This window comes from Sceloporus undulatus, chromosome 2, assembly GCF_019175285.1.
Source record: "Sceloporus undulatus isolate JIND9_A2432 ecotype Alabama chromosome 2, SceUnd_v1.1, whole genome shotgun sequence".
NCBI lineage: Eukaryota > Metazoa > Chordata > Lepidosauria > Squamata > Phrynosomatidae > Sceloporus > Sceloporus undulatus.
This window is the reverse complement of record NC_056523.1, coordinates 191,854,680-191,869,706: the sequence shown is the minus strand read 5'-3', so window position 1 is coordinate 191,869,706 and position 15,027 is coordinate 191,854,680. Positions and strand designations below refer to the sequence as shown.

General features: G+C 41.9%; 1 protein-coding gene across 1 annotated transcript in view; it reads left to right on the top strand.

Annotated features, from left to right (window-relative positions):
• Window positions 1-15,027, top strand: part of BCAP31 (B cell receptor associated protein 31) — a 63,751-nt gene that overhangs the window by 12,796 nt on the left and 35,928 nt on the right. Inside the window, 2 exon segments of the mRNA XM_042452104.1 lie at window positions 2,122-2,198; window positions 9,556-9,733. Of these exon segments, the coding sequence (XP_042308038.1) occupies window positions 2,122-2,198; window positions 9,556-9,733 (255 nt within the window).

Sequence of the window (15,027 nt, the reverse complement as noted above, 5' to 3'; positions counted from 1 at the left end):
TTCTAGAACTCCTTAATCTGGATGGATGCCTTGTAAACATTGGTCCTTTCCATTACAAATATTTCCAAAGGGATAGCTAAATTAGTATGTCGAGATCAAAACAACAAAAAGTCCTACCACACCTTAAAGACTAATGCATTTTGTACAGTATAGCCTGAACATTTTGTCAGTCATGGGCAGTTTTATCCAGAACAGCACCTCAGCTGGTGCCAAGAAGTTTCTAATAGCAGCAGCAGTTCGGTGAGTGACCAGTGTTAATTAATTACTTGTCACTGTCACTGCTTCCTGCATTGGATTTGCCTCTGATCTTGCTGCAGTATCACCCCCTGACCATATAGTTGAGATACAGGGCAGCACAGCATGTGTCTGATGAAGTGGGCTATACAAAGCCCACTACGAAAGCTCATGCTATAATACATTTGTTGGTATAATACCTTAAGGTGGCACAGGGCTTTATTGCAAAGACTATATATCTCATCTTTCTACATATCTTGCTTTTGTGGACTGCATCTGCCCTTGATGATGTGTTACTGTTAATCCTGTTTTACAATGCCAAATTCATTATATAGACCTTTAAAAACATGTGATGGTTTCCTTTGAGGTAGAAGAGTAGCCCATGCATTATAAATAAAAGGATTAGGGTATTTAGTTTCCATTCAAGAATGGCACTATTCCTGTTATGTAGTCATAGGAACATTATTATTTTTGTTGTTATGTGGCTTCAAATAATTTCCAATTTATGGCTACCCTAAGTCAGGCCAACCTGACTCATGGGGTTTTCTTGGCAAGATTTGTTCAAAGGAGGATTGCCATTGCTTTCCCCTGAGGCTGAGAGAGTGTGATTTGCCCAAGGTCACTCAGTGAGTTTCGTGGCTGAGTGAGGAATTGAACCCTGGTCTCGAGAATTGTTGTTCAACGCTCAAACCACTAAGCCACACTGATTTCAGAACATATGTTGGATTACAACCTCTCATCAGCCCTGTATATTGGTTATGCAGACTAGGTGTGAAAGGAATTGCAGACTAACAACATCTGGACTATCAACATCAGTTATCAATATCTCCCTTTGTTGTTATGTGCCTTCAAGCAATTTCCGACTTAGGCAAACCTATCACAGGATTTTCTGGGGCTGAGAGTATGTGAATCACCCATAGTCATGGGTGAGCAGGGAATTGTACCCTGGTCTCCAGAGTTGTTGTCCAGTGCTCAAACTACTACAATACACTGGCTCTCAGATTCCCCCTACCTTGGCCCAAAAAACTCCATTCTGACTGTCCACAGCATGGCTCTTTGGCACTGAAAGATTTAGTTGTCATCATGTGGCCAGTAACATCCAGATTTTTGCCTTTGAACACTCTTGGATGCGTGCCCTTCAGCTGGTTTCTCCTGTTCTCTCCCTTCTGGGAAGAAGCCATGTGTGATGTAAATGTTGTACCATTCCTTGCATTTACACAAGCTTCTGTTTAGGCTGAGGTGGAGATAGCAAGCAGCTGGCCCCTGGAGGCTGTTGAGCTGAACTCAGAGCCAAGTGTAGATGCGTATCATATAATTGATATATATTGATAGTTGATATGAGATATGTTCATGATTCAGTAGCGATCCCAGTTTAAGCAAAAACCAAGGCGTATTTAATGTTTGTAACCAAAGTAGATGTAATCATCAAGGTAGATGTCAGTTGTAAGGTGCAGTATATCTTAATTAAAGCTGTGAAGTTTTTATTTGCCACTAGCTGACTAAACAGAACTAAACCATTCTTATCCTAGAGAGGAAGTCCATATATTGTTGGCCTGCAACTACTAACAGCCCCAACCAAAACAGTCAATGAGAAGGAGTACTGGAACTTGTAGTCTAACAAGATCTTGAGGGATTGATCTTCCTCTCCCCTTATTGTACAAGTTCAATCTCTCTTATCCAGAATTCCAAAATCTGAAATATTCCAAAAACCAAAACTTTTTTTCATGAATGGCTGAGATAGTGACACCTTTGCTTTCTGATGGTTCATTGGACACAAACTTTGCTTCATACACAAAAATATTATATAAAATTACCTTCAGGCTATGTGTATAAGGTGCATATGAAACATAAATGAATGTCATGTTTAGATGTGGTTCCCATCTTCAGATATTCCAAAATCTGAAAAAATTTCAAATCCCAAACACTTCTGATCTTGAGCATTTCAGATAAGGGAATCTTAACCTGTACTTCAACTTGAAATCTGAAAGAGCACCTGTGAGGCAGGTCTTGAAACTGAAAGTGTGAAGAGGCCCTTTGGATCAGAATCATTAAGAGCGGGTTGACCCTTTCCTCATTATTACCCCCAGTGTAGTACCAATTTGCTCCCAAAGGTGCCAGTGTTGCAAATGGCAGCTAATAGGATTCCCAGTGTAGAATAATGGAAGGGGCACTATAATCCTGGTCTGAATTCTCTCTCCACACCCCACACCCTTTCCCATATCTGCTATTTTTAAAATAAAAAACAAGCCTGGGAGAGTTGGTCCCATGACAAATGTATTTTCTGGTGCAGTTCTCCAAGGACTACTGTTTCAGGTTACACTGTACTCGGAAATGTTGTATATGTGTGTAGAAATTCTTCTTCATTAGTTCAGTCATTTTTCCTGTGAGATCCAAGACATTTATTTTAAAACTCCTATCCCAAGTTCTTGTTCGTCATCTTCTTACTTATCACACTACTATCCTGCCTTTCTCTGAAAATAGGATCCGAGGCAGCTTACAATAAATGTAAAACGTTGCCACTACTTAACCCTTCAAAACAGCTTATAAAGGAATACATGGATATTTACTCCTACTATTGTTGTATATCAGGAGTAGGCCACAGCATGGATCCAGGAAACACAGCATGGATCCAGGAAACAATGTACCTTATCTACTCCTCCTGCATCCCACAAGCCCAGATACAGATATACCTCAGTTAATGAAGTAGATGTGTTTCTGGGCTTTACTTCTTTAACAGATACGTTGGTACCAGAGGCAAGAATAATATGAAATAAATAGGGATAGGCTCATCACGGGAAAGAAGAGAAGTTCATGTTTCAGCAAAACTTTTAACCAAAACTGACAATATGCACATGTGAAATGAAACATCCGAGTCAAATGAAACTTGCCTAAGTAAACAAAACTATTTTTTGTAATTTTTTTAATTAAAGTTTTCCTTACACATAAAAACATTCTAACCATTTGCAAAACATAAAATAACAACATAACATAACTACAACATAACATGAAAACAATAATTGTAACATAACATAAAAACAATAACACTAACATACAGGTTCTTTCCTGATTATCTTTTGAGTTCTTGCTATTCTCTCTCGTTTGTCTAACTTCAGTATCTTTCTTTACAATTTGACTCCACACTTCTTTATTTCCTAATTCAATACAGATTCAATTCTTCCCTCATTGTTTGAATCTAATATCGTTCTCATTCCAAACCAATAGTCATGCTAGTACCCCATTCTTCTTTTAAGTACCTCAGTGGTTCCCAGTCACTCTTAAAATTATATAATCATTTCTTTTTCAACAGGTGTGCCAATTTATCTATCTCCATGTAATCATATAATTTTAATATCCATTCTTTTACATTTGGGCATTCTTTCCTTTTCTAATCAGCTGCATATAATATTCTTGCAGCTGTCATCATATACAATAATGTTTTCCTGTATTGTTGTTCTAGATTAACATTTTTGACCATATTTAATAAATACGTTTTAGGATCTGCAGATTCTTTAATATTTAGAATTTTCTTTGCTTAAGTATGTATCATTTTTCAGTATTTGTTTGTTCTTTTGCACAACCACCAAACATGATAAAAAGTGCCTACTTCCTTTTCACATTTCCAACAAACATTTTTATATATTTTAATGGTTTAGTTCATTTTGGCTGGTCTTTATGGTTGTAAGATACCATCTATGTTGCATCTTATATAGATTTTCCTTTAAATTCTACAGTTGCCCCTCCATTTTCACAGGGGATCCATTTTGGATGCTCCCATGAAAATGGAAACTCACATATATTCAAGCCCCATTGGCTTGAAAGGCTGCGTGTGCCATTTTAGCCAGTGCGGCTTGCCCCTCCGTGAATAATTGAGACTATGGACTTCAAGTCCGTGAAAATGGAGAGGCACCTGTAATTCATTGTATATTTTAGCCTTTTAACCCAGTTCCTCTCCCATTGTTCGAATTTAATGTTTTGACCCAAATATTTGGCCCAATTAATCATACATTCTTTTATTACTTCTTCCTCCATTTTGAATTTTAATAACTGTTTATATAATTTTGAAATTTGATGGTTATTTTCAGCTTCTATTATATCTTGAACCTTCTACTTGAAATCTTCTTTCAAAATGTATTTAGGGATGATTTTTTTCTTTCTTTCACCAGCTTCCATTTTTTCATTTTGGTGGCTAAACTTACAGAGTAGCTAAACTTACAGAGTGTAACATATTGGCAAGCTTAACTGGTTTCCTCTGTTCTCTCTGTTTTGCTGTTCACACATGCTCACTAAGGGATCCTCAAGGCAGCTGCTGTTTGCTTTGCCTGTTGTAGGCATGTGCACACATCTACAGCAGTGTGAGCCGAATCCCACTCCTTCCCAGGTGAAGGTGGAATCTCTTTTGCTGCAACGGATGCAAGCTACAGCAAAAGAGATTCCACCTCAACATTAGGAGGAACTTCCTGACAGTAAGGGCTGTTCAACCGTGGAACACACTCCCTCAGAGTGTAGTGGAATCTCCTTCCTTGGAGGTCTTTAAACAGAGGCTGGATAGCCATCTGTCGGGGATGCTTTGATTTGGATTTCCTGCATGACAGAATGAGGTTGGACCGGATGGCCCTTGCGGTCTCTTCCACTCTATGATTCTGAGCTTTAATGTATAGTATGACCCCTGTCTCCACGGGGGATATATTCCTGGATTTAACATGTAAACAGGAAACTATGGATAATAGTGGATCATATTTAAATAAAAGACTTCCAGCAGAAGGTGACTATAGATTCATGCTGGAGGACCTAGATATTCCTAGAGGAAAAAACCTCTGGACATTTCTAGGTCCTCCAACATGACTCTGGTCAATTTCTGTTGGAACTATACCATAGAATTGTGTTGGAAGATTTAGAAAATGCCTAGAGACAACATGTTTTTTCAGAAATGGGTAAGTGAAGGCATGGACACTGGTCCTAAGGACAGAAGGTTGTCATACTGTATTGCTTACTGCAGGCATGCTACTGCAACCCAACACTGAAAAGTGTTTCTCCAGCCCTACTGCACACCCGTTGCAATATTAATGCTGCTAAAAAACCTCCAGATAGACAGAGGTTGAGGAGGAAAAGGAAGGCTTGAGGGAGCATCAAAAGACTTTGTAAAAAATAAGCTTCACTGTCAGGTCTTGTTAAGTGAGATATGCCTGTAGTCTGAAGCAACTTGAAGGCCCACAACAACAAAATGGTAATGGCACCATTTTATATCTGAAAGTGACTTTCAGCAGTCAGATACTTAGTTTTCAAAAGCATGAGAAGTGACTGCCAATCACTTAAATGCCAGTGTAGCAAACCTGATAGGTCTCTCTTGGGAGGGATGTCTTGGCTCAGGGTTCCACCAAAAATGGCCTTTTTCTTAGTGGCAGCCAGCCTTGCCTCAGGCGGTCATGACTCATGAGGTAAATGTCTCATTTTGCCAACGTAGGCTCATGGAGTGGGTGCAAATAGGGGAGAAAAAGCTCCCTTAAGTACCCTGGATCCAGGCCACCCAAAACTTTAAAGATTAAAAGCAAACACCTCCAGTTGGGCCTGCAAAGTAACCAGCAGCCTGTAAACCTCATGTGAAAGGTGTAATGTGCTCCCAGAAGTTAGCTCCAGGCTGTGTTGCTGCATCATACTCCAGCCAAAAATTGCTTGGGAGAGGCCTCTTTCTGGAACCAGGTGGAATAGGAGATGAGCAAGTATAGCTGCAGCTGGAAAAGTAATTAGGTTCCTGTCAGCCTGGTACAGAGTGAGAATCATGCAACCCCCCAGGTGTGGTGGGATTGTGGTGCCCATCATATCTCACCGTTGACAGTGGTGGCAAAGACTACTGGAAAGTCAAGCCCCAAAACATCTGTAGGACTACATGATTCCTACACCAATTTCACATGACCTGTTTTGGGATTCTATTCTACTGTTAGCCTGTTGTAATAAATATTCTATGCTGTTCATATAATATCACGCCCATATTTTGGCATTTCCCTCCTTCTTGTCAGCCAGGATACTGAACCAAGCAGGTCTTTCTGGCAATTGGGTGCTGGTCATTAGTCTTCTTTAGGCCTTATAACTCAGTACATGATATTACAAAGTGGTCAGCCTCTGCTCTGCTTTCCCTCTCTTACAGGTCAGGCATGGAAGCTTACCGCACAGGTCTTCAGGGCCGTTTTCAGAAAGGTCCAGCAGGAAACGGAACGCATGAGGGACTGGAATGTGTGGTAAAATCCGTCCCCCACTCGTTCCGCACTGATTCCTGCTCCTTTCGTTCCGTTCTCAGAACGGATCAAGAGGAACAGTGCGGTAAGCTTCATGGTCAGTGATGGCCATCTAGGTATTCTTGACCTGCACTTCCCATCAACCTCAGCTAGCATAGTCAATGGTGCATGATAGAAGTTGCAGTACAAAAACATCAGGAAGCTTGCAGTTGCCCTCTCTGTTTTATGGCCAGCATTTCCATTATATATAGAGACTGTGCAGCTGTATCTCTTCCTACTTTCAGAGCCTGGAGTCTTGGATAATGCAGAGTGCACCAGTATCTTGATTGCTTGTGGTAAATAAGAATGCTCTAGGTAATTAAGTGGTGGGATTGTGTGCTACAGTGAGGCAAGAGGCTATGCTGATGGTAACAGTGCTGCTGATGGGGTTTCCCAGGCAAGACAGGTTTTTACAAAGGAGCCAAACTAAATGTGCCAGGCAGCTACGTGGCAACTGTAGTGCATATGTGGGGAGGTGTGACACTGATAGAGAATCTCTCATAGACAACAGCAGTGTCACCATACCTATGATGAGACAATCCAAAATGAAAGAGAGTGCCAGAAGATCAAGCCCTCAACAAGCTACTGGGGTACAGCAGAGGGCAAGTACTATTGATGCTGTGGCTAATTATCCAGCTGGACTCAACCTGAAAGAAAGTTCAGCTGTTGACCTGCTCGAATGTGAAAGTCAAGTTGGATAAGCACATGAGATGCGAGAAGCATTAATCGAAAAGCTAGACATTGTAAAATAAGAAATAGAATTTATAAACATTGCAGTACTTGGGGTGAGCTAGGTAAAATGGACAGGAATGGCATATTTTGAGTCAGATAATTACTCAGGAAATATAAATCTAAGAAGAAACGGAGTGGCATTAATAATGAGGGCAGTTAGCAACAACAACATTTGGATGTAGCAAAAGCAGTCAAGAGATGTCATGAAAGGCTGACTGAGTAATATCAGGGACTTCCAGGAAAATCCATCTATACAACCATAATCCAGGTTTTTGCTCCATCTACAATTGCTGACCTCTAGAGATATCCTGGGAATGCATTCGGTTTATAATTCAGAAGAAGTCAGCCAAGTTTGAATGCTTACCAGAAACAAAATCAAGTGGATACCTCCAAGTTGATTTTGCACTATTTTGAGCGATATAGTGATAGCTTTTCAGAATGATTCGTCACTGTTGATGAAACGGTTACATCACTATGACAGCATAGAAAACTGCAGAAAGGTGTTCTCTTTTTGCAGGACATGCACCTGCTCACAGGGCTGGCAAGACAATGGGTGTTTTGAAGAAACTGGGGTTTAGTGAATAGTGATGGCGAACCTATGGCACGTGTGCCAGAGGTGGCACTCAGAGCCCTCTCTGTGGGCACCAGTGCCGTCGCCCCAGCACAGAGTTTGCCAGAGTTTGTTACTAGAAAGCCAGAGGGACATGGCACTTTGCAATAAATAAGTGGGTCTTGGGTTGCAGTTTGGGCACTCGGCCTCTAAAAGGTTCACCATCACCGGAATAGACTATCCGTCCTACTCACTCCATCTGACTGTTTCCAAACCTTAAAAAGAGTCCCAGTCCTGGGAAAAGAGTGGGATACAAATATAATAAATGAATAAATAAATAAATAAATGAGTTTGAAAGCAAGAAGTTTTTGAATTATTTAGAGGTGATAACAGCAGCAGAGCAGTATTCCAGTGACCAGATCCCAGATAATTTTTGGGAAGGGTTAAAGAAATGTGAGAAACAATGTGTCACCTTCAGGATGAATGTGTGAGTTACATGTCTCTAGAACTAGGTCATTCACTTCTTGGTCAGGCTGAGAACTTTTTAGCATCTCCTCTTAGGTAGGAAGACCTAAGTAGCTTTCAGCTTAACCATGTTTGCATGACAAGCCACTAGGCACATTTCCACATTCTTATGGGCTAATTCATTTTTATGACTTGTTTGCTTGCTTGAACACTTCATCATGTCTGAGAGCATCATTCGGTTCCCTGCTGCCCTGCTGGCCCTATGGGAAGCTGCAGTCTTTGAAGGAGGACTTGCTTCCTCATTTGTAAATTAACAGGCAAGACCCTGCTATCCCATATAAAGAGTCATTTGTTTGAAAGAGGTTGCAAAGTACTGGCTTGTCTTAGCTCACAATCGTCATAGCATTTGATCAAAATGTGTAAACACTTTCCTGCAATTTATATGAATACTACATTGGAATGGTTTCATCAGTTTCGAGCATACCGTTCCATTGCTAACATCAAGTTATTTGCCAATGAGTCCCAGGAAGTGGTAGACTGATGGCTCATATGGCCAGAGCTTAGAAAAGTTACCTTTTGGATTAAATTGGCAAAGTTACAGTCCACCCCCTGCCCTTCCATGCTTTATAAATTACATGAACTCTTGTTGTTCATTTTTCATGGATAATGAATGTAGGATCATTGCACACCTGTTCCTCCTCCTCCTCCTCCTGCTTGCACCCTCTGGGCCTTCAGCTACCTCTCCTCCCCCTTGCACACTCCACGTGCCCTGAAAAATGATCTTTGCATCTCTGGCACGCATGCCAAAGGTTTGCCACCAAGCCACTATGCCATATACACTGGTTTAAATACTGTTAGACTTTATAAGAGCCTGAACTTCAAAGCAGTTGCCCTTTATAGGATGTTATAGCAGGAGGTCTCCTAATCAGAGTTTTATGAAGGTATAATAGCTGTGCAACTGAAAAAGTGAGACATTGCCGTCTGTTAAGTAGTTATATGTTCCAGTATGTACCTGGCTTAGTATAACCCACCATAACTATGCTCATGAAAATTTACACTGCTCTGCTTCTGTGAACAAGATCTCGCTTCTAGACAATGGTGATGAATGCTGGGAGCTGTAATCCAGTGATCTTGGGTGGGCTGTATGCTCCCCACTCCAGATTTTAGACCCTTGTTTCATAACCTTATTAGACAGTAACTAAAAACAATTTCCCAGAACAGTGCTGGACCTTGGGATAACTCTGTAGTAAAGAGGTGAAGCTTGAGTTCAAGTGGGGCTTTGCAAATAACTCCAGGTATGCAAAGTATACATTACTTTTTTCTATTCTGTTATAGATGCCATTCGTGAGATCCGGAAATATGATGATGTGACTGAAAAAGTGAACCTGCAGAATAATCCTGGTGCTGTTGAGCATTTTCACATGAAGCTCTTCAGAGCGCAGCGAAACCTCTACATTGCCGGCTTCTCATTACTGATGGCCTTGTGAGTACTTGTGAGAGCAGAGGGGGCACTCTTGAGTTAGATCTCTAGGAAGGTACGAGGAACGGATTGGAGAGGTGCTTGAAAAGTTTCACTTCCAAGAAACGTTTTGGTGCCAGCTGCAAATTTACATCACCATGAAGGCAAAGCTGTTGCCAGGAAGACCAAAAAATCAACGTTCCCCAACCTCTGGTGCTTTCCAGATCTGTTGAGGAATGCTACTAGCATATTCTTGATGTGCAGAAGTTTATTTCATATGTGTGTCAAAATAAACATACTTCAGTATTGTGTGTACATCAAGTGGTAGCCATGCCAGTTAAATATATTTCAGTTCCAGGTTGTAACATAACAAAATGTGGAAAAGTCAAAGTGGGGTGAGGGTGAATACCTCTGTAAGATGTTGTAATTCTTGCAATAAGTTCTGTAGGACATCCCTGGCCTTCTGTCGAGGAGAACTCTGTGCACTGCTCGGTCGAAAGCAGCCAGGGATGAGAAACCTTTAGTGTTTTGAACTACAACTCTCACAGTGTTTCGCCGTTGACCCTGTTGGGTGTAGGTTCTGGGAGCTGAAATCAGAAACATTTGGAGGTCCAAAGCTTCCCCAAATCTAATCTAGACAGGTCTGGTCATCTCCCTTTAATGTCACCTTGTCTGATTCATTTCCCTCTGTTTTTGGTGTAGGGAATTTTAGTAGCTCTGGTTTAAGCCACTGGGATCCACTGTGGGCCGCTTGTTGTTGTTGTTAACTGCCTTTGAGTCAACCTCGACTTATGGCTTCCCTGTAAAAGACATCTCCAAGACATCCTATCCTCTACCAGTCTGCTCAGGTCTTGCAGGTTCATACCTGTGACCTCCCTGCTTGAATATCCATCTGGTGTATAGTCTTTCTCTCTTTCTGCTACATTCTGTTTTTCTTAGCATCATTGTCTTTTTTAATGATTCATGCTTTCTTATGATGTGCCCAAAGTACAACAGCCTCATCTTGGTTTCCGGGACCACACAGCTGTCAAAAATATATTTTTGTCTCACCTCAAAAGAGAAATGCATACAGTATCTGCTTTACAAAACAACAACATAAAATGATACCTTTTGATGGAGCAAGGCCATGTATCTTGCTTTAGAGGAGAATCACTGTTCATGGAGGTTTCCAGCAGTATGATTCTCTTTAGTTTTTTGTGGGTTTTTCGGGCTATGTGGTCATGTTCTAGCAGAGTTTCTTTCTGACGTTTCGCCAGCATCTGTGGCTGGCATCTTCAGAGAATGCTTTGCCTGGAAAAATTGGGTGTATATATACTGTGTGAGCCTGGGAATGCAGGAGTGATTTGCATGTGTATTGTTCTGTGTTGATGGCTGCTTCTCTTTGTTTTGACCCAAAAATACATTTTTGGGTGAGTTGGTTAACTTCATGAAATGAACATTTGGCCCAGTGGCTCTCATCTACATGGTTCCTGCAGAGGCAGACAGATCATGTTGTAAACTGCAGTTGGTTTGTTAGGCAATGCTTTATGTACAGTGTGCGTCCAGGCTCTCCCAGTTCTTTGGAAGGAAAATTAGATTGTATGCACTTTTTAAATAATATTTCTATTTATTGCAAAGTTGTCTTGGTTGAGAAAGTTTCCCAGGAGAGTGGGTTGCAAATAACAAAAATAATATTTGAAAGGGAAAGCTGAAATTTGACTGTGTACTGTGTATTGTATACACATGAACATGTTTGTCAAACTTACTTTATTAGTCCTGTGGGAGTGACAAGGAACTGTGCAGGGCCTTGAAATCTTTTCTTCAAACCCCAAAAGTCTTACTCAAAATTATCTCCCACTCTCTTCCCTTCTCTTCTCTTCTCTTCTCTTCTCTTCTCTTCTCTCTCTCTCTCTCTCTCTCTGTGTGTGTGTGTATATATATATATAGAGAGAGTCTCCTTGAGTACAGTATATTCCCCATATGCTTCCAAGCATATTTTTACACCCAGGAGGGCCAACTGTTTATTTGGGGTTTTAGATGAAGCTGGGGTTCTTAACATAGCAGGAATCTGCACCCATTATTATATGCTGAAGCAAACAGGAAGAATGATGAACAGGTTGTAAGTCATCTGCTCAGGGGTGAGGGGTGCCTGGCTAAGAAGTTGTATGAATTGAACATATGCCACTAATGCAGGTGGGTATTGGGTGGCCCTCCAGATACGATTGGACCACAACTCCCAGTGCTCCTTAACTTTAGCAATTAGGTTTAATAATGTTTGGTACCCTCAAGGGTCCCTGTCACCACTGATTGTGCCACTGAATTTCTGTGGCATGGCAGCACAAAATGTGGCAAATTTCCTTTCATTGTTATTTTTCCTCGGAACTCATAGTTTGCAACCTTTGGGTCTCCGGGTGTTTTGGATTTCAACTACCATAATTCTTGAGCATGGGGCATGTTTTGTGGGGCCTCTGGGAGTTGAAGTCCAAACTAAGGAAGGCATACACTCCTTGATCACCTTTGAATAAGAGTACATCTACACTCCTGGAACTGTGACACTGGTCTTCAGAAAGGCAGTCAAGGGATTTGTTCTGTCTCATTAAAAGTTAAAATGGCACATCTAAAGGAATAGTGCTCTTATTTATTTTTTGTGCCACCAGATTTTGACAGCAAAAAGCAGCAAAAGCTCAGTTCAACCTCCTGCAGGTACTAGATTGAACAACTGGCTGTGGTACTTGCCCAGCCATGTAATGTGGGGCTGACTAGGGTTTTTACCTGGAGTAACCCCTCAGTATACTAGGAACAAGAAAGTTACAAAAGTTTGATTGCCTCCATTTTTGAAAATATAAAAACCCAGGATGAGGCTGACCTGTGCTGCTACTAGCCACAAGGTGGCAGACCAATAGCATTTTTCTTAACTTACTGAAAGGCTGGTTATTCTACTCATTCATGGAGGCATAGGTAACTCAGAGCTCACAAAGAACTAGAATATAGATGGTAACAGTGCAACAGCTCCCAGCAACATTGCCAAAACATTGTTAAACAAAATAATCCCAATGGCTCCCTGCTGGCTTAGGTGAGGTCCTCACTACATTTTTGTCCTTCCTGTGAGTTTTAGGCCAAGGAGAGACAATTTTCCAGTCTTCCCAATCATTTCTTGGTTGAAAAATAGGCTTCTTCTGGATCCCAAAAAAGCCAGTGGGAGGGAAAACATGGTGACACCCCCCCCCCCCGGTGCTACAAAGCAGGGTGGTGATGCAGCATATTTCTGAGGTCACATAATACAAGTATGTCCCACCTCAACAACTAGCAGTTACTCACTTTTGGCTTAGCGGTGAAATGAACCAGTAACAACTGTGAGTGTGTACAGAATGCTTTTGTTTGCCAGCAGCCAGAAAAATAGTGCACATGTTGGGTTACAATACGGGCTGCTCAGATCAGAGGAATGTGCTGTCCACACGGATTTCGGACCTGCCATCTGATCTTCTGCAATAGAGCTGAGCATATTTGAGCGAACAGTAGGATATGTTAGATCTTACCAGGGTCCATAGTGCAACAGCAGAAATCTGGTCCAAGATTATATTAATGTGCAGAACAGATTGTCTTCTTTCCTCTGGTTTAGAAGAAGAGAAATTGTAGTGCTGCAGTGTCTATCTTTTATTTATTTATTTTACTTTTGTGATGCTGTTATCAATTTTCAGGGGCAGCGTGTTAGCAGCAGCAAATGAGGGAGGTGGGCTGCGTATGTCCTATGAGCTTGGTGTGCCCACCTCTTTTCTAGAGGTGATTGGATTTGGCAGCAAGAAACAAGTTGAAGTAAATGTCTTTTCTTCACATCGCTAAGGTGCTGTCATGTTTGGCATCCATTCTATCAACTTACACTAGTGGTGGCAACTATCCTCAGTCCAGCTGAACAAGACAATTGTGTCCTTCCGTCCTGGCACTGTCAACACTTGTGGCTGCTTCTCCAGCTCTTGGGTTTAATTGCCAGCTGCTCCTAGCTGGCTGGAGGGAGACAATGCCTATTGGTTAAATCAGCAGTCTGGACACAGTGCTGCATACAAAGGGAATCAGCTAGACACTGCAGCTGGGGTGGGGAGAGGGATGTGAGCCACGATGTCCATCTCTGAGTGCCGAGGCACAGAGGACAGGATGTTCTAACCTTGAGGGCAGCGCTTGGACCTGAGGCTTCCGCTTCTGTGCTCTGTATTTGAAGAAGCTGCAAAGATGGATGCTGGGCCTTCTCAGGATGGCTCTAGAATTGGGCAGGGATTCTTAGTTGCATATATGTGTGGCATCTCCTCCAAGTGTTGCCCTTCCAGAGCTTGGAGAAGTTACTTTTTGGTACTGCAAAAAACAGTTCTGGCTATGCTGATTGAAGGATGTTGTTGTTGTTACCTGCTCTTGAGTTAGTCCCGACTCATGGAGACCCTGTGGATGAGACATCTCCAAGCCTCCCTATCTTCCATGGCTCTACTTAATTCTTGTACAGTGCGCTCGCATCATACGCAGGCGCACTATACGCAAATTTAAACCTATGTGGGCGCACCGTGCGGGAGTGCACGGGGTGGTGCGTCCCATTGGAATGAATGGGGTGTGTGCCCATGGTGTGCGCATGCGCGCCGCTGCATGCACGAGCCCCATTCATTCCAATGGGGCTTGAGCATGCGCAGAATTCGGCTTACGTGCAGGGGGTCCGGAATGGATACCTCGTGTAATCCGAGGGTATGCTGTAGATTCATTCTCGTGACCTCCCTAGTTGAATATAGACATCTGGTGTGCAGTCTTCCTCTCCTCCTACCCCCCACCTTTTCTAACATTATTGTCTTTTCAAGTGAGTTATGTCTTCTCATGATGTGGCCAAAGTATGACATCCTCAATTTCATCATCTTGGCTTCCATGGAGAGTTTTGGTTTGATTTGTTCAAAGACCCATTTGTTTGTCTTTTGGTTGTCCAAGGTATGGTCAGCACTCTTCGCCAGCAGCGCATCTCAAATGAGTTTATTTTCTTCTCATCCACTTTTTTCACTGTTCAGCTCTCACATTTGTACATGGTGATGGGGATTACAGTTCCTTGGATGATTCTGACATTAGTGCTCAGTTGTATGCCTTTACTCTTTAGGATCTTATCCAGTTCTTGCATAGCTGCCCTTCCCATTCCTAGTCTTCTGATTTCTTGACTATAGTCACCATTCTGATCAGTGTTTGATCCTAGGAACGTGGTAATAAAAAACATTTCCCCCCAAGCTCTGCTTTCCTTCTTTCTCTTTCACACTACACAATTGTAGGGCTGTGGCTCCATTTTAAACGCCATGTGTGCATCCTGTGGAATCCTAGGGTTT